The 24,499-nt window shown below is 43.0% G+C and overlaps 1 protein-coding gene across 1 annotated transcript in view; it reads right to left on the minus strand.

Moving 5' to 3' along the window:
• Positions 1-24,499, minus strand: part of WWC3 (WWC family member 3) — an 81,716-nt gene that overhangs the window by 53,513 nt on the left and 3,704 nt on the right. The window contains exons 2-4 of the mRNA XM_008055154.1: positions 22,309-22,512; positions 11,238-11,314; positions 9,728-9,807 (exon numbers count right to left, since the gene is read on the minus strand). Coding sequence (XP_008053345.1) covers positions 9,728-9,807; positions 11,238-11,314; positions 22,309-22,512 — 361 coding nt within the window. The remainder of the gene's footprint in view (positions 1-9,727; positions 9,808-11,237; positions 11,315-22,308; positions 22,513-24,499) is intronic.

The raw sequence follows: 24,499 nt of genomic DNA on the forward strand, positions 1-24,499 counted from the left end.
TTTTATAATGAAGAAGTTGAGGGTCCTGATGATTATGGTCCGTATGACAAGTGAACATCTGACAGAGCCAGGATTCAAATCCACATGCTCTGACTCCAAAGCCTGCATAGACTCATGGAGTGTGGTGATGCCCTTTCCTGTTAAGCGTGACATCATCCATCACTCCCCTCAGAGTGGTCAAGGCAGGTTCGGATTTGTTTTTTTAACAAGGGCAAACTATGTTTCAGAGAACCCAAACCATCTCTATTTTGATCAATGTTCATCCAACAAACACTTCAAAGGACAGGAAATCTCTTCTTTCATTTATGCAAAATTCATTTCTGTGAGAGCTCTCTCTTTTCAAAAATTCCTCCAACTACTGGTCTCAAATGATCCTCCTGCTTCAGCTTCCCAACGTGCTGGGAATACAGGTGTGAGCCACACGCCCGGCACTTTTTAAAAATTCCATGTAGAACTTTAGTCAAATTTAGATGATGTGCTCAATGATTTGTTATTTCCTAAAATACCAATGTATTCCAGATCATTTTTTAAAAAGCATAATATCTGTGACTGCCATAGAATTGTCTTATTCTGTTTTTAATTTTAATTAAGAATGCAAGACAATACTCTTATAACACAAATAAAATGATTTAAAAAGTGGTAACTGCTCAAGAATAAGCAAGGACATATATGATTATGCATGGTGAAAAAAAACTCAGTGCATAGACCCACAGTCTTCCCTTTCCTACCCCCCACATTGTTCATGCAGCTTCAGTGGGGTTAAGCAATTTGCTCGGGGTAAGAGGTACCACTGCCAGGCGGGGTGGCTCATGCCTATAATGCCAGCACTTTGGGAGGCGAAGGTGAGAGGATTGCCTGCCTCCAGGGATTTGAGACCAGCCTGAGCAACATAGTGAGATCTCATTTCTATAATAAATCAAAAAATCAGCCAGGCATGGTGGTGCATGCCTGTAATTCCAGCTACTTGGAAGGCTGAGGCAGAAGCATCACCCGAGCCCAGCAGGTTGAGGCTGCAGTGGCTGTGATCGTACCACTGCACTCCAGCCTGGGCGACAGAGTGAGACTCCAACTCAAAAGAAAAAAAAAACGGTACCATGAAGCATTTGTCTTCTTCAATACCAGTTTAGCAACACACTCAAAGTCAAGGTCTCTAAATTCCCACTGTGTCAAACCTGAAAGCCACCCACAGAAGCAGTCAAATGTCATTCCAAATAAATCTGTGCTCTTTATGGTTTGCTTTTGAAAGAAACAGGTTGGAGAGAAAAGGACAAGATACAGCTTCAGATGAGGAACCTACTACTGCTGAAAGGCATTTTAGAGAAGTTTATCATCAACCTCTACCTCCTACCACTCTAAAGTTTCCCTATTTGTTGTTAAATTTAATATATCAAGAGGGCTGGACACAGAGGTTCATGCCTAAAATCCCAGCACTTTGGGAGGACAAGGCAGGAGAATTGCTTGCGCCTAGGAGTTTGAGCCCAGTCTAGGTAATACAGTGAGACCTCATCTCTACAAAAAATTAGCTGGGCATGGTGGCATGTGTCTGTAGTCCCAGCTACTCAGGAGGCTGAGACAGAAGGATCACCCGAGCCCAGGAAGTCGAGATTGCATGTAGCTGTGATCATACCACTGCATTCCAGTTTGTGTGGCAGAGACCTCAACATACATACATACATACATACATACATACATACATACATAGAGAGAATTGCACTAGTAAAAATAAGAGTAAAACCACACAACTTCTTAACTCCATATCTTGAAGAAAAGGGCTGCCAGGCCTCTAAAGATATTTCATGTTAATACCACAGATTACAAACCAAAAGAATGGAAAGTTTTGTTACAACTTCTACCTTTTACATCAGCAGCTCTGGCAGAGGGCCGTGTGTGAACCTCAGAAAGCTTCCGGCGGCTTTCTATCAACAGCAAGTCCTGTGTGGAACACCAGACCTGCCCCACAACCAGGAACAATGCTCTTTTTGTTTCCGCCCCCATTTCTGTAGGTTTCACTGTTATCTGAGTATTGCTGGGGTTTGCACATGGGCTGGACCTTATGTGCTGTGTTAACGGGAGACAGTCAGACTATGCCAGTTCTAACGGCGAACAATCCCATTCTCTTTTGCAACTACTAAATCCCCTCAGACAGAAAATGCTAATTCTAATATCTAGTAATGCCTCATTTTGGTATCGAATGCAAGTACGTAGCTGCTCCTATTTAAGGAGACGTATGTTTAACTTCATTCAGACCACCCCAATAGGGAAGTTAATCAAGCAATTAAAAGGCTTGAAGCAAAGAGGCTCACCTAGTGGCTAAGAATATACCTCCTGGACACTGGTTATTGGAACACTGGGTGAACACACCGTTCTGTGATTTGAACAGCAATTATAAGTAATAGGACCTCTTAAAACCGAGGCCAAAACACAGCATAACACAAAACATACAAGGGACGTTCATAAAAAGGAGACTGGGCACTTGTACAGACACACCCACCCCCCCTTCCCATCCCAAGTTTCTCACAGCCCAGGCAACACTTTTGGCTGAGGAAGATCCGCCCTCACTCAGAGCATGTCAGGGTCCAAGAATGAAGTAAACCATGTGATGGCTACCAGTGGGTAGGAGCAGCAACGATATCACTCCTCACAGCATGCAGGCGACCTCCACTCATTTTGCTGAGCCCCACCCTGTGCTGGGAAGCGGCTGGGTCCTCGGGATCAAGCAGCAAACAGAGCAAAGTCCTTGTCCTCATGCAGCATTATTCAAGTCAAGGAAATAGACAATGAAAAGTACATTGTTAGATCAGGCAGTGATCAGTGTTTTCAAGAAAATGAAGCCAAGTTTGGGGACAGAGTGTGAAGAGAGTGCCTTTTTAGATAGGATGGTTAATAAGGAACTCAGCAAGATGTCACTACCCAGAGGCCTATGGAAGGGAAGGGGCAGGCATGTGAGAATTTGAGGGAAGAGCTTTCCAGGTAGAGAGAGCTGCAAATACCAATGCTAAAGGCAGATGTCCCTGGCATGAGGACACCAGGGTGGCTGGCGTAAGTGAGCAAGGGTGAAATGAGGGGAAATAAGGTTAGGCTGGGGGCCATCTCATCTAGAGTCTGACTTGTATTCTAAGCAAGAGTGAAAGTCACAGGAAGGTCCCCAGTAGAGGAGACATCATAAAAGAATCCTGTGGCAACTGTGTGAGAATGGTGAGACATAATAGTGCTTGGCTCAGAGCGGCCACCATGGAAGCTGTGACAAGGATCAGGTGCCAGGTATGGAAACATCACACCATGAACAATGATGTAGTAACAAGGTGGTCAGAGCAGTATTCCCCCAGAGTGTTGTCTTCTGCCACCCGGCCAGTGCTCAGGGATATTACAGATGTCACAGAAGAAAGGTCTTCAATGACACATGTGGGAAACTCTGGGAGAGGCAATGTTACATGAGCTTCCTAGCTGCAGGACAACTCAGAATCGAACACAGCATACATTCTAGATCTCCAGGAAGGAACTGAGGGGGAATCTGCCCACACCTTTCCCTGAACTCAGCCTCTCTCGCAGATCTCCCATCTGGGAAACACAGCATATGTCCTGGCTCTGATGCCTTCCTTTTGCCTTTGGATGCTCATAATAAGTTACATTAATAAAAATTTTCACAAAAGCTTCAGAAACTGTAGGGCAACAGAGTCCAGTAGATCTTTCACTGGAAAGCTAATTTTTCTGAAGACTTGACTCATTGTAAATGATGTTCCTATTTTCTGAAGACTTTTATAAAGGGCCTCAAGAGAAATGCAAATTGAAACTACACGAAGATATTATCTCCACCTGCAAGACTGGCAAAAATGCAAATGCTTATCAACACATTCTATTGGCAAAACCATGGGAAATGAGAGCACTCATATGTCAGTGGTGGGAATGCAAAGTAGTGCAAGCCCTTGCAAGAGGAAGTGGGCCATATCCAATACAGGCTGAGTATCTCTAATCTGAACATTCCAAATCCAAAGTGCTCCAAAATTTGAAACTTTTCGAGCTGCGACATGATTCACTGGTGCAGTTCAGATTTCAGATTTTCAGATTAGGAATACTGAACCAGTAAATATAATGCAAATATTCCAAAGTCAAAAAAATCTGAAATCTGAAATACTTCTGATCTCAAGCATTTCAGATAAGAACTACTCAACCTACAATACAATAAATGCATTCACACTTTGACCAAGCAAGCCCACTTTCAGGAAATTATTCTGAGAGATACACATGCACACCATGAGGTAAAAAGTTGGTGGGAAATGTAAATGAAAGCATCAAACCAACAAGGCCAGAATGCACCGATAGCCTTCCCACCATAAAAAGAGACAACCAGAGAGTACTTGCCTCCTGATACAAGTAATACCACCACCTACAAAATATCCTTATGAAAAGAGAAGAGAAAGAAATCCAGCTGGAATCAGATCAAGTCGTTGGAGCTAATTACACCCACTTACATAAATAACAGGGGCCCGAGGAACATGTTCAATGACACCATATGAGTTCCAGCAGCAAAACCCAACATTCAAATTCTATAGAACGAGCAAATTACTTTCTTCCAACAAATAAGATGTCAGGGAAAAAAAGGAAAGGAAGCAGAGATTAAAAGATTTAAGAATCCTGGGTTTACATCTAGGACAAGATCCTCTGCCCCCCCCTCCTTTTTTTTTGTTAATGAGTGCACTTATTACACTTCTGCATTGCAGCAAAATCTGTGGTACCTTGTTTAAAAAAAAAAAAAGGCAGCCCCCTCCCCACTGTTTGTTTTAATTGAATGTATTAACTCCCTCTCAAAAAAAGATTTAAGAGCTGGGCACAGTGGCTCACATCTATAATCCAAGCAGTTTGAGAAGTTAATGCAGAAGGATCACTTGAGCCTAGGAGTTTAAAAGTACCTTAGGCAACATAGCAAGACCTCGTCTCTATAAAAAAAAAATTAGCTGGATGTGGTGGTGTGTGCCTGTAGTCCCAGCTACACAGGAGGCTGAGGTGGAAGGATCTCCTGAGCCCAGGAGGATAAGGCTGTGGTGAGCCATGATCATGCCACTGCACTCCAGCCTAGGCCACAGAGTGAAACCCAGATTCAAAAACAAATAAATAAAATTTTTAAAAAATTAAATAAAGAGCCGGGCTCGGTGGCTCAGCCTGTAATCCTACGCCTTTGGGAGGCTGAGGTGAGTGGACTGCCTGAGCCCGCGGGTTCGTGACCCGCCTGGGCAGGTGAGACCTCATCTCTACAATAAATTAAAAAATTAGCTGGGCGTGGTATCATGTGCCTGTAATTCCGGCTACTTGGAAGGCTGAGGCGGAAGGATCGCCGGAGCCCAGCAGGTCGAGGCTGCGGTGGCCGGGAGCGGCCACTGCACTCCAGTCTGGGCGACAGAGTGAGACTCCAACTCAAAAAAAAAAATTCAATAAAAAATAAAATAAGACTTCAGAGACACATTAACCAAATGCACTGCGTGGGCCTCATCTGAATCTGGACCCAAACAACTGGAGAAATGGGAGATGTCACTAGAGACAGGATGCCTGTAAAGTGGAGTATGGGTAATCTAATTATGTTTTCAAAAGGAGTCCATAACTTTAGGAGAGACACTTATGGACTAAATGTGATTCTGTGATTTGCTTCAATAAGGCAGTGAAAGCTTAAAGATGGGGCAGGGTCACAGGCGAACCAAGACTGGCCACTGTGCAGATAAAATGGGGTGAGGATACTGGAGGGTTTCATTAGACCATTCTCTCTACTTTTGTTTATGTCTGATACTTTCCATCATCAAAAGTTTATATACAGACATATAAAATATACACACACGTATATTCTATCATTAACCTAGAGAATATATCCACTGCCATCTCCCCTCTACAACAATGAACAACATATACAGATTTAAAATGAAATACAAAAGGTTCTTTTTTCCCTCACTTAAACCCAAGTATAATGATGGATTTCCTTGCTAGCCAGGAAATTCACCAAGATAAACAAGTAGAGTTTAAAATGTTATAAGCAGCCAAACTCCTGGTGAGGTGCTCTGGAAAAGAATACACTGGATATTCTGGGAAGCAAGAACAGCACAAAGTTTTCTGGAGGAAAATCTCAGGCCACTGCCTTGAAACGACCTTGGTGATCAAGTCAAAGAAGCATCATGTCTGTGTACAACAGCTCACATGCTATCTGCACTTACAGTCGAGATTTCACAGCAGAGGTGGGGAAATCACATGTTCAAGGCTTTAAAAAAGTTTCCAAAATTTCTCAACAAATAATATAAATTTGCATATTCCAATCCAAACGCAAAAGTCTGATGTTCGATACCAGAAAAATGAGGCTGTTTTCATGTCATAGCCTGTGAAACTCAGAGAAAGGCTACCAGATTATCTTTCACTTACAAAGAATTGAAGAATGGCATGAGTGCCCATGTTTTCTCTTCCTGTGAGGCTGTGTCTGTCACAGAATAAAGTAAACATGCTCGGTGACAATGAAGTGTCAAACAGAGCAGGGGCAAAATGCCCATCAAACAATAGCTCTTGGCAGCCCCATCTGGAAAGCTGACTTGCCCCCTGGCAAGGTATGCTGCTGGGGTGGGCCTCAGGACCAAGGCCAGGTCCAGAGCCCTCCCCTATGCCACTCCTGGGTCTCCTGGGGGAGAGCGGGTATCCTCACGAGCTCTGGCAGGCACAAGGAGCCTCCCCTTGGCAAGGGGCAAGTTTACAATTGCTACTCCCAGGCGTGGGATCTTGATGACGAAAGCAGAAAGAAAATGTAAACAGCACTGGCCCTTCTCTCTCCCAGGAGCACAACTCATGCTCCACTTTAGATGCAGGTGTAAAGTTAAAACTCTCTGTCCTGGCTGCTGCTTCCCTGTCTAATACACCTAGAGAAACAGGCTGCCTTTTACTACTCTTGAAACCACTACAACTACAAGAGGTGAATTTGCACCCTAGCAATGCTAAGGAGAAGGGGGTTTTCTCGGCTACCAGCACATCTTATGTTATAGATTACTCGGTCTTAATAAGCTGACATTGCTATAGTGCTTCCAAATGTACTGATGTGTATTCTGTACTTTTAGCCCCTAACTCCAGTCAGCTTCCAGATACTCTGATGCCTCCTCGGATGCTTCTATGTGTGCTGTGGCCACTTCTTCCTTTGTCTAAGGGGTCTCTGTCTTCAAATAAGGAAATGGAGTTCACCAGAATGATGGAACTCAGGCCAAGGACAGGCGCAGAGCCCAGCAATCCCACTACAGAAATCACAGCCAGCAGAGAAACATGCCAAGCATGGTTCCCATCTGATGCTCAGGGGTCCTCTGTACAAACTAGACTGTTCCTGAACCCCAGTCACCTTCCTCAGAGCTAAATAAACTGCAACCTCCAGCATGCACAATGCCTGCCATTCAAACTATACATTATCCACAGATACTGTAGAGTAATGACAGACAGCTATGGTGTGGTCCCATAAAGGGAGGAAATCAACCTCAAATTCAACTCAACAGTCCCAGCAATTTCTGATGTCCTGTCAAATCAAATGATTTGCTTGTGCTAATTCCTCATCCACTCCCTTAGCCAAAATGACAGGATGATGGAGCCACAGCACATACTGAAGCATCCGAGTATTAAGGATAGTTGGAGTGTAGTGGCTAAGAGGACAAGACACACATCAGTTGCATTTGGAAGTATTGCAGCAAATGGACAAAATTAATGGCAAAATCAGCAGCCAGTACTAAAAAAGCAGTTTTATTTGCTTAAGACAAAACTAAAAAAAAAAAAGAAAGAAAGAAAGAAAGCAGCAGCAGCAGCAGTACTAACTAACTAGGGCTAATTAAAAGAACCCCTAACTATAGATTCAAAATGCAGGAGAAGGCTCACAAACACACTGCTGGGCAATGGTAGAGAAAGCAAAGAGCAGACAAGAAGGTTAAAAGAATTCACATCACACTAAATATGTGAATAGGCTTATCAAAATACACTTGGAAGGAGGATGGGGGGATGGCAGTGTAGCTGAATAAATGGGTCTTTGAATAGCCCTTGGGGTCAAGACCAGAGAAAGTCAAGCCCCTCAAAGCAGGACCTAGATCATCTTTCTCTTGTCGACCCTGTTGCCTATGTGACCCTAATAAAAAACTGACACAAATGAATCCTGAATCAACCCAATCACGAATGATTAAGAAAGTCTATCTCAACCTGAACAACAGGGTCTGACAGGCCCAGTTACTTATCCTTCATATAGGCTGAGATCATTTCATTTCATGGACTATGTACCATGCATCAGTGCTGCCCTCTAAATGATTTAAAACAATGATCACTGTTATGGACTGCATGTTCATGTGTCCTCCAAATTCTTATGTTGAAAACTTACCCTCTAGTGTGATGATATTTGAAGGCAAGGGCTTCAGGAGGTGATTAGGTTTAGATGAAGACATGAGGGTAGGGCCTGGTGATGAGATGTCCTTATAAGAAATGGAAGAGGCTAGGCACAGTGGCTCACACCTGTAATCCTAACACTTTGGGAGGCCAAAGCAGGAGGATGGCTTGAGGCCAGGAGTTTGACGCTGTAATGAGCTATGACTGTGGCACTGCACTCCAGCCTGAGTGACAGAACAAGACCTTGTCTCCAAAAAGAAAAAAAAAAGAAAAGGAATAGAGGCCAGAGCTGTTATTCTCTTAGCCATGTGAGGACATAGCAATAAGATGGCCATCTACAAGTCAGGAATCAGGCCCCCATCAGGAACCAAATCTTGGACTTTCTGCCTCCAGAGCTATGAGAAACAAATGCCTGCTGTTCAAGACACCCAGTCTACATTATTTATTACAGCAGCCTGAGCGAGAATGACTCAGTCAACAAGCATGCAATACCCTTTCTTAAGAAAATGAATTATTTCAGACCAACACTTTGTCATTCATAAAATAACAATTTTAGTCATGAAATTTGAAGACTTAATATAGCTCACTAAATGTAAGAAATTCATCCCCAGCCTCTTAGTAGGGATCAAGTTCTAATTGTAAAGATGAGAACATGGGGAAGACCTAAAGACCACATTGTCCAAAAGATCTTTCTGGGATGATGGAAGTCTATCACCTGTGCTGTCCAATGCAGTAGCCACCAGTGCAGTGGTTCTCACTGTGTCCTCTAGAGGACACTTGGCAATGCCTGGAAACATTTTTGGTTGTCACAATGGGGGTGAGAGGTGCAACTGGCATCTAAAGGGTAAAGATCATGGATGCTGCTCAACATCCTACCATGCACAGGACAGCCACCCTAAGACAAAGAAGGACCCAGCCCCAGCTGTCACCAGTGCAGTGGTGGAGAAAATTTGCACTAGCCACATGTGACTACTAAGCACTTCTGAGGTAGCTACTGAGACTGGGGAATGACACTTTTAATTTTGACTTACTTTAATTAACTTCAATTTAAATTTTAGAATGAAAACATTAAGAGGATAAAACTAACAAAAAACAAATTTGAATGTAAACAGCTACGAGTGTCTTGACCAGGGCAGCTAAAGAGAATGTGCATAAACATAAAAATATAGGTCTTGTTCTCCAAATATTTCCACTGAAAGGAATAAAGTATCTCCAAGGAAAAGAGCGATTCTGATGCTTAGGATTGGGAAATACAGGCATAAAAGCGAAGGTCATGAAAGACACGTGTCCAGGTACCAAACGGGTCAGGAGAAGAGGAAATCACAGGAAAGTGTTCCCGTCTATGACGCGGGCAACTCACTCTTGCAGCGTCTCCACCCCCTTTTCTTTGTACTGCAGTTCCTGCTTCATCTGGGTCAGCTCCCGCTTTAATCTGGAAAGCTAAAGACAAATCATATTTTTTTTCCAGAAACAAGCCATGAAAAGTCATACTTTTTTTCCAGAAACAAGCCATGAAAAGTTAGTTATGAGCGTTGTCATCTCAATTTCTAAAGAGCTTACAATCCAGGGGATCATCTATTCCCTCCATAAACTTCCATTCACACACATATGAAGCAGCTATTCTATAAGATGGCCTTGCTTAAATACAAAAATCCCAGATTGCCAACAGGTTCCTACCCAAGTGTGGAGCCAGCAAACTTTTCTTTTTCAAGGTAATGATGTACACATTACAATTAGCAAGGTTTGTAATCGTTTCTTTATCTTTCCTTCTATTTAATACTCTCAGATCCCACACATGAAACTGTTTCTAAAAGTGTGTTCTCTGACTACCTGAACCTCAATCGTGCCTGGAGTGCTTATTTAAACAGATTCTGGGACCAGCTCCAGGCCTACGTCAAAACTCAGGAGGTAGGCCTAGAAGTTCGCTCTTTAAACAAGCTCCCAGGTGTTTTTCTTAGGTGTGCTAAAAATTGAGAACCACTGCACTAAAAGGTACACTCTGGCTCAGGAAACAACACACCAGGAGAGGAGGCTTAATTGCCAAGATGTCTCCTAGGCTTTGTCACAAATGCAACAAAAGTGTCCCTTTTCCAGACAACCGAAACAAAAGTCTGAAGAGATGAATAAATAGTTCCAGTGTCACCAGGGAAGTAGCATCAGAGTACTTCTGGTCTAATGCCACTGCAGGAGCAATCCCTCTTAAGATGAGTAAACCAGGGCCTATAGGCGGCTGGCATTCTCCCAGCACAGGAAAGCAGCCCTGTGAGGTGAGGCCCTGCTGCCTCCAAATCTTTCCAAATGGTTAGTGAGTCCCGCCCCATGAGACACACACAGGAATACATGCTACTTTCTGTTAGTGAGTTAAGGTTTTAAAATAAACTGTCTTCCTTCTACTGAAAAAAAAAAAAGGACAATAAAACAAAATGCAAAGCCGGGCTCGGTGGCTCAGCCTGTAATCCCGCGCCTTTGGGAGGCTGAGGTGAGTGGATTGCCTGCGCCCGCGGGTTTGGGACCCGCCTGGGCAGCGAGACCTCATCTCTACAATAAATCAAAAAATCAGCCGGGTGTGGTAGCACACGCCTGTAATTCTGGCTACTCGGAAGGCTGAGGTGGAAGGATCGCCGGAGCCCAGCAGGTGGAGGCTGCGGTGGCCGGGAGCGGCCACTGCACTCCAGTCTGGGCGACAGAGTGAGACTCCAACTCAAAAAAAAAAAAAAAAAAAAAAAATGCAACAATGATCCATGAAATCAAAAATCACACTAAAATATGAGTGTCAGACATATTGATCACCATAAAATGAATCACGGTAAGTGATGTTACATAAACATACATATAGCACTTCCATTTATGACAACACTGGTTTTACTCACCCTATCCCGACGACTCGCTATTTCTGCTTTAATTTGGTGTGGGTCATATTTTGTATTTGTTGAATATCCAGAGAAAGCTAAACAGAAAGAAAATACTTCATTTTATAATGGATCCTTTAAAATAAATAAATACACACAAGGAACTTCTGATTCACCGTATTAAATCATTCTAAGTCTCAGATTTACAAGTGAGTACTGGATCCTAAAGAATTGATATTTCACATCCTCAAATCTTCTTGATGTGTTTGCATCAGGACTTTCTCTACAATCCCATATAGTAAAAGATATGGCTGGAGGGAAATAAAAAGTCTGTTTAGTTTTACTACAAAACTAGCTGGGTTCAACACCTCATAAACATATGTGAATATGTGAATACCACATGCAGTATGAACCTGTTTTGACTTTCTTTTAAAATACACACACAGAAGTCACTGGAAAGAGAACCAAAACGTTAACTGTGGTTATTCTCAGTGGCTGCATTACAGGTGATTTTATTTTTATTTTCTTCACATCTATATTTGCCAGATGAACAATTTTTGGCACAAGAAATAAGAAAAACATTAAAAATGTGTAAAATAAAACAGACAACTTTCTAGCAATATGTCAGTATCTGGCAGGCTTGAGCAAAAGCTGTGTCTCCACGTTGTCCCACAGAAACTGAAGGGAAGCACTCACACGTCTATTCTTACAACTTGTCTTGATGAATGTTTAGCTCAACACTGTCTTCAACAGTGCAGTGCACATGATTTCAACTCTTTTTACAGACACAGCATCATTATCATGAGTCACCAATACCTGGGGGTAAATAAGACCCACAGAGCTGTTTACACGCTAAGCATCATCAGCCAATTTCTGTCTACACAAACAGCTGCCAGCCCTTTTCAGTATTACAGCAGCCAGAGCAGTGAGTAGCTAGTCCTAATTCCTACCACCCCATCCACCTCCTCACACTGCTTTTTCTTGATGTTTCTGTCTCCTTTCTTTAGGCATCTGAAGCCATGGGCTTTGTACTACTGCAATGTGGCTTCTATTCTCTTTAGCTGGTGGCATGCTCCTTTGTCTTCCTGTGTGAATCACCCCACACTCATGTCATCCTGCCTCCGGGTTCTTGTCATTCACATCACCTGGTCAGACGACACATCTGCAGGGCCAGCATCCTTTCTTTTACTCCTTTGATCTGGATACCAAAGGCTGGCTGTCATTCAGATAACTTACGTGCCAACAACCAGAAATTAATTCAAATCATTTCCTGACTTTATATTGGAAAAGATGGCTCAAAACCATCAAGTAGCTTAAACAGCAAGATTATTTTAAAATTCAATTAGAACCACATCCAAAGTTAATTTGAGCAGTCAGATCTCCTATTGTAGTAACAGTTCTATGGAAAATCTACTGTTTAAGCCCCATTCAGTCAGAATTTCAAAATAACTGAATCTACTGGAAACAAATAACTAAAGGAGCTAAACGTTTGCCAACTTTACTTCAAATTTTCTTATACTCAGAATCGCGATCTCTCAAAGACATGGATAAACTATTTTTAAGACAGAATTATTTCTTACATGAGACTGCCTATTTCCAAATCCTACATCTTCCATCTTGCTTGACTCTTTGGCTTCATTTAAGACCAGTTATGAAAAAAACACCTCAAACAATGCTCTTAAAAAGCAGAAATCATTTATAGACAAGCTCCACATTAATCTCCTGGGACTTAAGTTTCCCAGGCCTGAGCTTAAAGGCTTTCCAGGTGAGATGGAGATAATATGCAAATGAGGCCACAAGGCTAGGACTCGCTGACTACTGGCTTACAACACTACAACGCGTGTATCAACTTGTTGACATGCAGTGGGAAGAAGATGAGGCCCACAGTTATCACTTGGGATCTTTCTCATTAAGGGTAGCAAGTAACCCCACCACCGAAGCTCAATAAAGTTAACTGTGATGTTAAGTATCAGTAACAATGATCTGAAATCATCACCACCATACATACTTTTTCTGTCTGCAATTTCCTAGGGAAAATCAAGAAAGACTTGAAATACACACAGGCGGTGTCTTGGATACTGCCAGATCCCCACAGCAACCTTCTTCCATTTCTCTTTCAGAACCCCCATGGTGTCAGGTAGCCTCTCCCCCAGTAGACTCAGTGTATACCCACTTCTAGAAGGGGAACCTGATAAACCAGTGGGATACCACAGAGTCATCAAATCCACCTTTGAGGAACCCCACCCCACCTCCAGAGGACTCTTTTATGTCAAAATGAATTTCCTTATTGTCCAGGCCCATGGGAGTTAGTCTTATCTGTTACCAATGAAGCCATCCTAAATGACAGAATAGGTTTTACTTATATTGATCCCATTCATGTCACCTTTGCTTTGAACCCTAAAATTATAAAATTCCAGGACTAGGATGAAGAAAAAGACCACTGAAGTACCTAAGGCAGTGAATACATTTTATCTTCAAATGCTAAAGACAGTTTTGAGCACTGGCATAACTTGTAATAGTATAATTCCATTTATAAATAAAATTCTTGCCAGTAAGTCTACTAAAACCATTTTCAGAGTCCAAGGAACAGCTTAAGACTCCAGACCTCAATTTTACCAGCATGCATTCCACAATATTTATAAAAAGAAGTATCTTTCCTCTATTAATACATGTCTTCAATCTCAAGGTTTATGATCAAGACCAGACTTTCACCTCTGAAGTTTTCTCTCTTGAAAACTTGAGTGGGCAGAGCTTATAAATAGCTTTAAAAGTCTGCTCAGGCATATAATATTGCTTCAGATGATATAATAACAAGGTTATAGCTTAGCTGGACCACAGCAATGTAAATTATTATGCCTTGCTATTATAGGATGCCTTTCACATTTATTTCATCTAGTCTCATGAAATCTTTGTGAAGCTGAGATGATGCTTATGCTTCCTTGCCCATTTTATAGAGTCAAAGACTGAGTTTGTAGTGACCTGAGCTACATTATGCCATCTTTTATAGAGGGATTAGTGTCTAGAATTAGGAGTCCTGTGGGTCAGCCACCCAAGATCTTTTCATCAGACTATCTTTCGCCACATAAGAAGGTACTTCAACTCCCCAGTGCCCACCACCCAGTAGGTGACATTTAGCAGTCAAAATGCTGCAAATCCCAGTATTGATTCTGGATTTCAATTATATGGGCTGTTGAATCACATTGGCTTGCATTCATGTGTCGTCAGTCTGTGTCTCTCTTTCTTACAGGCCTCCTCTGAGTTGCGGGAACCAAAGGTCACCCCAGGGAGATGACATGCTTTAAAAGACTAGCAGGCCTTCTCCAAAGACTTCCTGTGGCAGGTTGCTACTTAGGACCAGGTGTACGCCCCCAGGGGTCAGCGCTGTCCATAGTTGCTCAAGAGAGCCTAGGAGGATGCTGGGAGAAAGAACAGCAAGCCCTGACAGATTCCAGGTTGACAGTCACTATCTACCAGAGAGGTGCGCATACAAATGCACAAGGCCAACAAAAGGGGCATGGGGGGTTTTAAGACACTATAAGCAAAGGACCAAAAAAAAAAAAAAAAATCAAAGCTACTTGGGAGCAATCTACAGAAACAACACAATATGCCATCAAATCCTAACCAAGAAGTCGCTTTCCAGGACAGACTAGGAGATTACCTCTCAGGAAATACACATGCTTTGCCACAACCCTCAAGATTCAGGCTCAAAACTAATACATGGGGAAAATGCTATGTGATCCATTTTTCTCCTGCCTGCTCCAACACACTCATGTGAAGGAAAAGAAAAGGCTGAATGGGAAAGGATTGCCTGTTAGCCCTTCTCCTAACCAAGACAGCAGATGAAAAATCCTTCAACATAGCACCAATGGAAGACAGTCTTTGTGGGATGGGCTTGGAGCCTCAGAAAGAATGTTGGCGTGCCTGATGGCTGATAAGGTCAATCTTCACCACCACCTAGCCCAAGAATTCAGGGTGGGTCAGCACTTTCTCACCAGAGATAAGGCCAATTCTGTCCCAGCCACCCAAAGAAAGAGACTTTCAGTGTAGACTCTGGGTAGCTCCTAGGAGCCAGGATAACAAACACAGTCATTTTTCTGCTGCTACAAGGGCCATTCACAGCCAATCTAGCCCAGTGGTTCTCAACCCTGGGAATCACCTGGAGAGCTTTTTAAAAAAAAAAAAAAAGCTTGGCCCCACCCAAGGCCAATTATATCAAAATGTTCAGGGTGGGGCCCAAGCAGCAGTAGCTTTTAAAAGCCCTCCAGGAGATTCTAGCTTGCAGCCAGGCTTGAGAACCACTGGTGTAGACCAGAGGTTGGCAAACTTTTTCTGTAATGGGCCAAATAATAAATATAAATATTTTTGGCTCTGTGGGATATTTAGTGTGTCTCAAATACTCAATTCTGCTGTTTAACTGCCATAGACAATAGGTAAGTAAACAAGCATGGCTGTGTTCCAATAAAACGTTATTTACAAACACAGTGGAGAGGATTCAGGCGCAGGCCTAACATAGTTTGCAGACCTGCAGTTTAGTCTATAAATCTACCCTATGCAAGAATCTCTTCCAAAAGATCCTGCAAATAGACATATATAGTTCATTTGAATGCATCTGGGGGCTGGAGTTTCTCAGGAAGAATGAAGGAGTAACACTAGAAAAAAACAGTGTCTGAGATCATGAACATATTCAGTGTTAAAAGGAAAACAAATAGAAGAACATGCTGCAATGGGGAAAGTCTAAGAAAACTCTACAAAATGGAGCTGTAGAAAAAGTGCGAGTGCGTCTAAGAGAAAATGAGTCCATTGTGGAGCACTTTCACCCCAAGGTTCTACAAAGCATGAAAGAGAACTGGGCACCAGGGAGCTAGCTCTAAAGCTCATTGAAATCAAGTAGAGTTGGGTTCTTAGTCTTATGGATATATGTGTGCAAAGTATCCAGCAAAGTATTTTAATTTGCTTGGGTTAGGGACAAAAAAGGCCAAGGCTTAGATATTCTTAGATACCAGATAGCCCAATATTGACACAAAATCTTTCCTCTTCAATGAATGGGGTTATATTCTGGTGATTCCATAGCTCTGGAGAAATGTGTGAAGAGTATGGGGAAGACATACGTCTCCTCCTGCCCTCCCTCACAACCTTCTACTCCAACGTTAGAAATGGCTGTTCTAGTTAATTCCTCTGTTCACCCATATTGCCTCCCCGTTCCCTACAATCAGCCATTAGGGATCAATCGTGTTCCCGCCATTTAATCTATACCAACAGCAGGTGCTAAAGAAATACCTGTTGAAAAGTAAGGAAATAAGCCGGGCTCGGCGGCTCAGCCTGTAATCCCGCGCCTTTGGGAGGCTGAGGTGAGTGGATTGCCTGAGTCCGCAGGTTCGAGACCCGCCTGGGCAGGCAAGACCTCATCTCTACAATAAAATCAAAAAATTAGCCAGGCATGGTAGCGCACACCTGTAATTCCAGCTACTCAGAAGGCTGAGGTGGAAGGATCGCCGGAGGCCAGCAGGTCGAGGCTGCGGTGGCTGGGAGCGGCCACTGCACTCCAGTTTGGGCAACAGAGTGAGACTTCAACTCAAAAAAAAAAGAAAAGTAAGCAAATAGTTTAGCAATCCTAAGTGGGCCTGGGAAGGTCAAATAGAAAGTGCTCTGCCTTCCACTTGCCCCCTTTATTGCTGCAAAATTTCCAGACAACTTGTCAATGTATAACTTGTCTTTATTTTCAGACAACTTAAAAATTACAGGGATGGTCTGATCTGCCTCTTCCATGTATAAAAAAAATAGTACAGAGCACTGAAGGTCATCAACACAAACAGACCTGGGTTCAAATCCAAGTTCTATCATTTACTGTGGGTATGTAACCTTGAAAAAATAATTTAACCTCCCTGATATTCGGTTTCTCATGTGAACAATTAAGATAGCAGCATGTGCTTGACTACGTATTAAACGCTGTGATCATAACAATGCATAGCAAACACCAGCTCATTGGGTATTGGTTCCTTTTACTTCAAGTCATTACCAATGAAGGAAGTAGTGGGAAATGCATCCAGATGTTATGTCATTCCCAGTACCAGAAAAAGGAGAGGCCCCCTGCTTTAGATGACTAGCCCTGAGAGAGAGTGAGACACAGTGAGACCCGAGTAGCCAAGTAGAGCCCAGTTGTGCTATGGATACTATCACCAGCAGCTCCGGACGTAGGCCCATCCTCTCTGGTGTGGCTGTAAGTGCCATCTGTTAGAGCACAGTGATTCAAGCCAACAGGATCACTGTATTAAACTTTACCCTGTGGCCACACAGAATTCACCTGAGACAATTCCAGAAGAGTTCTTCTCCTTATAACTGTAATTCAGGATAAATGGCAGACTGAAAGAGCTTGGTGGAGGCTCCAGGGACAGCAGCAAGTTGATAAACCACTGGGATCAACTCCCAGATTCCATTCATAGCCGGTTTTTTCCCTGATGAGCTGATAGGCCCCAGGAAGATCCACTGGCATCTCCAACCCTTTTATAAAAACAGGCAGGCCCAATTCTGGCCTCGGAGGCAACCCACACAAGTGGAAGAAGAGATTGCATCTGCAGAGAGACTCACAGCAGATCAGGAGATGGAATCTGGTGAGCATGTTAGAATCTCAAGTCAGCAACAGAGTCATCAGCTTCCTCTACTGTAGAAACAGATACCACTTCAAAGAGAGCATCTCGAGGATTTCTTCTTAATGAGCATTAATACAATTCCATGAGGCACAGGACGGAATGTAATTGAGTATACTTCCCGACTTGCCCAAATGTCAAGGGAGTGAAAAACTCATGAAAATACAAAAATTGATCCTGTGGGATGCCCCAGCTCCACAGGACTCCAAGTAATAAATATCCTTAACCCTCAGCCTAGTGTTGAGGTTTCCTCTTATTCTCCCTCAGGGTGGGGGTAGAATCAGACAGGATGTCTAAGATCCCCTTGTGTCTACATCCTCAAGGGAATCTAGTCCAGAGTCCCTGCAATCACTGCAGCTGAAATCCTGACCATGTGGTAGTAGCCAGTAAATAACACACACTCTCCAGACTCAATTTTTCTTTTCAGTCACCAGCAAGAAACTTCCTGGCAAGTTTTTCTGATATGTACTTCTTCCAGTCCATCCTTGCAAAAATTGATCTGAAAGCCTCTTTGGAGACCTAATCAAACCTCAAGGCTACTGAAAAAAAACATACTATTAGCCGGGCTCGGTGGCTCAGCCTGTAATCCCGCACCTTTGGGAGGCTGAGGTGAGTGGATTGCCTGAGCCCGTGGGTTCGAGACCCGCCTGGGCAGGCGAGACCTCATCTCTCCAATAAATCAAAAAATTAGCCAGGCGTAGTAGCGCGCGCCTGTAGTTCCAGCTACTTGGAAGGCTGAGGCAGAAGGATCGCCGGAGCCCAGCGGGTCGAGGCTACGGTGGCCAGGAGCGGCCACTGCACTCCAGTCTGGGTGACAGAGTGAGACTCCAACTCAAAAAAAAAAGCTGGGCTCGGTGGCTCAGCCTGTAATCCCGCGCCTTTGGGAGGCTGAGGTGAGTGGATTGCCTGAGCCCGCGGGTTCGAGACCCGCCTGGGCAACTTGGCGAGACCTCATCTCTACAATAAATCAAAAAATTAGCCGGTCGTGGTAGCACGTGCCTGTAATTCCAGCTACTCGGAAGGCTGAGGCGGAAGGATCGCCAGAGCCCAGCAGGCGAGGCTGTGGTGGCCGGGAGAGGCCACTGCACTCCAGTCTGGGTGACAGAGTGAGACTCCAACTCAAAAAAAAAAAAAAAGAAAGAAAGAAACATACCATTGGGTTGAATCATAAGAAACAGTCAACATTCAGCCCTTTTGTAGCTACAAAAATGGCAATTTTAGGCCGGGTACTGTGGCTCATGTCTATAATACCAGCACTTTGGGAGGCCAAGGTGGGAGGATTGCCTGAGCCAGTGAGTTAGAGACTAGCCTGGGCAACTTAGCAAGACCTCGTCTCTACAATAAATCAAAAAATTAGCTAGGCATGGTGGCACATGCCTATAGTTCCAGCTACTTGGAAAGCTTGGGGAGAAGGATCGCCTGAGCCCATCAGGTCGAGGCTGCAGTGGCCGGGAGCGTGCCACTGCCATCCAGTCTGGATGACAGAGTGAGACTCCAACTCAAAAAAAAAAAAAAAAAAAGGCTCATTTTATATGGCTCAATGTAGCTTCAACCAAGTGGTTTTCTGAAAAGTTTAGAATTGCTAACCATCTCAGAGTCAGTTATAAGCCAATATTTCCGCTAGAGGTGGCATCAAGACACCAAACCCATGGGCTTTCAATGCTATAAGATCACCAATAAAGACCATATTCTGGGTTATAAAAGTCATCTCAATAGATTTCAAAAGATTGAAATTTTACATAGTATAGCCTCTGACCATAATAAAAATAAATTAGAAAGCAATAACATGATATCTTTTAAAAGTTCTAACACCTTACTTCTAAAGAGCCCATGGGTCAAAAAATAAACCACAAAGGAAATGAGAAAATATTGTGAACTGAATGAAAATGAAAATATAGCATACCAAAATTTGTGGGATGCAGTTAAAGTAGAGAAGAATCCATATCTTTAGCGGCTATGTGGAAAACTAAGAAAAATCTAAAATCAGTGATCCAAGTTTCCACTTTAGGAAGCTAAAAGAGAAAGAACAAATTAAAGCCAAACTAAGTAGAAGGAAAGAAGTCATAAAGAAGAGAAACCAATAAAGCAGAAAACAGATAAGATATAGAGGGGGGAGACCAAGGCAAGTTCACTGTAAAGATAAATAAAATCAATAAAAGTTTAGTTATACGAATTAAGAAAAAAAGAAAGACACAGATTATTTATATCAGGAATGAAAGAGAGGATAGCACCTCAAAGCCTACAGACATTAAAAGGATAAGGATAATAAGGGAATCTTATGAACAACATAGATTTAACAGCTTAGATCCAGGGTAAGCAAACTCACTGTGGGCCAAATCCAGCTTGTTACATGTTTTGATACTTTTATGCAGAACACAGACACACATACAAATCTATCTACATATTGTCTCTGACTACTTGTACACCATAACCACAGGGTTGAATAGTCGCCACTGAGATCCCATGGCCCACAAAGTTTAAAATATTTATTATCTGACCCTTTATAGAAAAGTTTGCTGACTTTTGGATTAGATGAATAGACAAATTCATTGAAACATACAAATTCCAACACTAATTCAAGAAGAAATAAAAAATCTGAATAGCTCTGTATCTATTAGTTTAAAACATTTCCACAAAGAACTCCAGGTCCAGGTGGCTTTTCTGGTGAATTCTATCAAATGGTTAAGAAATTATTAATACCAATCCTACACAGACTCTTTCACAAAAGAGGAGATAATATATCTACATTTATTCTATGAGTCTAGTATTACCTTGATACCAAAATCAGAGAAAGACATTCCAAGAAAAGATAACTGTGGAGATAAGAAAACAGTCTCTAAAAATCAGCACTGAACTGACCTATCACACTCTGATAGAAAGTTAAAAACAAAACAACCAAAAAACTGGTATGTACCAAAATCTGAAGAGTAAGAGATGAGATGACTTGGAAGCAACACACCATTAAACCTAAGTCCCCCCCTTCCATCAAGGCACATGGTAATAGAAACATCTGGAATTCCTATTGTGAAGGGAAAACCCTGTCCCTGTCCACAGTTTCTAGGGTTTCTGCCCCTTCAACAGCAGCTGCAATAAAACAGCACAAGATATACAGCCCCTTGGCCTTAACTCCACTCTGACTTGCAACACAGAATAAAGTTATGGCCATGTCTTTAAAGTCTGCCATGACAACATGGCAGTAATGTACAGGAAAGTTCCCCCATTTCTCAAATACACTTGTGTTGTCATAAAATTCAACCTAGTGGTACCAACTTCATACATTCTCTCTAAGCTCACTGGTGCCCAGGCCAGTCGTAGCCATACACATGTACCTGTGAGGCGCTATTGTATGTGACAACTTTGCTGGGAAGGAACTGGCTTAAGCAGTGGCTATGTCCACAGTGAAATGCTTTGGCTTCTAAGACCTTACCTGGTTCCTTCAACACTTGAGCATTTGCTGAGTACTAATGAAATGGGAGCCCATCTCTGGCAGCCTCCAGAACTAAGGAGGGGTCCCTTTTGAGAACAGCAATGTATGGCCATCTTACTTGAGGGGTAGAAGGAGAGTTGCCCGATTCTCTGAGTTATACTGCATTCAGTAAAGCCTAAAGTTCAAAAAAGGACTCTATAAAGTGCCTGGTGCTTGACATGGCTGAAGGTTTCTATGTCTTTCCACCCAGGATTAATGAAAGCACTGTGTGGAGTTCTCAAAAGATCATTCCAGACAAGTAGTGTTAACTGCAGAGATCTCTGAGGGAAGCCCTCTTCAAAACCAACAAACGTGAGACAGGAGGCTGTTTCATGTCACTATCTGAAATTGTACCTGTTTGCTTGATTACTTTTAACCTTCTCCATCTGAATGTAAGCTCCAGAAGGGCAGGCATCCTTCTTTTTTTAGTCACCACCATATCCCAGTACCTGGGCACAAAGTAGGCACTTAAGTCTTTACTACAAGAGTGGCTGTCAAGCTAGGCATGGTGGCTCATGTCTGTAATCCCAGCACTTTGGGAGGCCAAGGTAGGCAGATTGCTTGAGCCCAGGAGTTCAAGACCAGCCTGGGCAACATAGCAAAATCTCGTCTCCAGCAAAAATTAAAAAATTAAAAAATTAGCCATACATGGTGGCATATCTATAGTTCCAGTTACTCAGCGGGATGCTGAGGTGGAAGGACTGCCTGAACCCAGGAGGTTGAGGCTGCCACAAGCCATGATCGTCATGATTATGCCACTGCACTCCAACCTGAGTGAAAGAGTGAGATCTCGGCTCAAAAAAAAAAAAAGAGTGGCTGTCAGGTGCCCATCTGATTTCCATACAGAATATTGATTACCTAACAGTATACTATCAGAACCTTTAGGAAGCAGTCTTGCCCAAGGAAGGTTCAGCGTTTGCAAATAACCCAGCAAAGAGATGACCTTTAAAGTATATTAACTGAAGGAGACAAGTCAACTCACAGCTGGCGTACGAGCGGCTGTCATCCTCACACATTTTGTGCAGCTGCTGGTATTCTTCCTGAGCCAACTCAAACCGCTGCTGCTTAATCTGGTAGATTTCTTTCTTGGCATTGAGAGCCTCCTGGGCTACAATTAAATATTCCTTCAACATGCGTTCCTGTTCTCGCCTCCACTGTTCTCTTGGATCCTCAATCTGGGTAAGCTCTGAAATTTAAAAAGTAGGAGCATGAGTGACTGAAAAGTAAAATCTTTAGGTTGACTGATAGTCACACAGTGATGTTACTAGTCAGCATGCAAATTACTTAATTACCAGGATGCACATTATGGAAGATTTTACATTATGAACCTTTCCAAAGTGTGGAACACCTTCTATTTATATATTTATATATATTTATTTATATCTATTTTTATATATTCAGTTGAAATGAGAAGAGGACTCCACAGATATGAAATCGTCCATTGGAGGAGGGAAGCCAATACTAGATGATTTTTTTTACCAGTAGAGATCACACTTTGAATAACTATTGGAGGAGATGAGCCCAAATGAGCTCCGAACTTTCACACTAATAGCTATTGACAATCTTCTCACTGATTCCGTCAACATGGGATGATATAAATTCTACTGCACCCGGGCCTGGCTGGCTCCCCTTCTCCTTTCACCTCCTAGACCCGGCCATAGAGCATTTTCTCATTCCTCATTGACTTCCTTATCTCCTCCCACCATAACATCCCCCATCTTCCACTCCTGTGTCCTCCCTGTCCAACTCTCTAAGGGCCTGTGCCAATATCTGGCTCCTGCCTTCCTCCTGAGCTCCAATCTTTCATTCCCAACTGCCTCCTGAACACATCTCCATTTGGATGGACTCAAAGTCGTTCAGAGCCATTTGTCCAAAGCAGAAGTCATTCTCTACACCAACCTCTCACTACCAAGAGCAAAAAAAAACCACACACAACAATAAAACATGACTGCTTCTCCTGCCTTCCCTCTCGTAGGGAGCAGCAGCATCTAGATCTACCCACGGAGCCAATCTGAGACTCATTCTCAAAGAACTCCTGCTCCTCTCCCTCCCAGAACATTCCATGGGTCATAAAGAATTGGTGATTCCTGCCCCTGGATATAATGACTGATGACATGCCCTTCTCTCTGTCTCCCCTTAGTTCACTCAGACCCTCGTGATCTTCCTGTCTCATGCCACCAAAAACCCATCCTCATCGCACTCACCAAAGTGACCTTCCTAACTCCACTACAATTCATTCACATAAACTTCTTTTAAAGCACAAAATCCAATCTCCTTGGTCTGATACAGGAGTCCTAAAACTTACCTGCCAGCTTCATATCTATTTTCTGTCCTTTTCTTCACAAACATCCTATAGGCAGATTAGACTTTTGCAAAGGTCCCAGAGACACTTGGCTGGCTCCCCTGTGCCTTTGGCATGCTGCCTCTGTCCTCTTCTGCCACAAGAAAGCATGTAATCCTCCCAGACACACTGCAAAGTCCCTTTTCTTTTCTATGGCCTTCCAGGCACATACATCTCTGCCCTCCCAAGCCTCGGGTGCCCTTCTTCCCACTTACACTTGGCACATGAGTGTTTTTCTCATATCATCTCTGTTTCTCACCTAAACTATGAGCCCCTAGATAACAGGGGCACTACCTTAGTCGGCTTTATATTCTCAGGATCTTCCACTATACGATGGAATATTATTTAACCATGAAAAGAATGAAGTTCTGATACATACTACAACATGGAAGAACCTTGAAAACATGTTAAACGAAAGAAGCCAGGCATAAAAGGCGACGTAGTATCTGACTCCATTTGTATGAAATACCCAGAAAAGGCAAAGCCACAGACAGAATGCAGACTGTTGGGCACAAGGGACTAGGGGAGGGGATGAGGTTTTCCTCTGGAGTGGTGAAAATGTCCTGGAACTAGATAGAGGTGATGGCTGCACAACACTGTGAATATACAAAGTGCTACTGAACTGTTCACTTTAAGAGGGTTCATTTTATGTTCTGTGAATTCCCCCCTTAAAATGGTTAGAAAGGTAAATTTTACATTATGCCTGTTTTGCCACCAGCCCTGCCACACACAGACACACAGACAAAGGTGTGCTTGCTAGAAACTTTCAAGGTAGCCGGGCTCGGTGGCTCAGCCTGTAATCCCGAGCTTTGGGAGGCTGAGGTGAGTGAAT

This window comes from Carlito syrichta, unplaced genomic scaffold (assembly GCF_000164805.1).
Source record: "Carlito syrichta isolate Samal-C Ts95f unplaced genomic scaffold, Tarsius_syrichta-2.0.1 Scaffold301730, whole genome shotgun sequence".
In the NCBI taxonomy this organism is placed as follows: domain Eukaryota; kingdom Metazoa; phylum Chordata; class Mammalia; order Primates; family Tarsiidae; genus Carlito; species Carlito syrichta.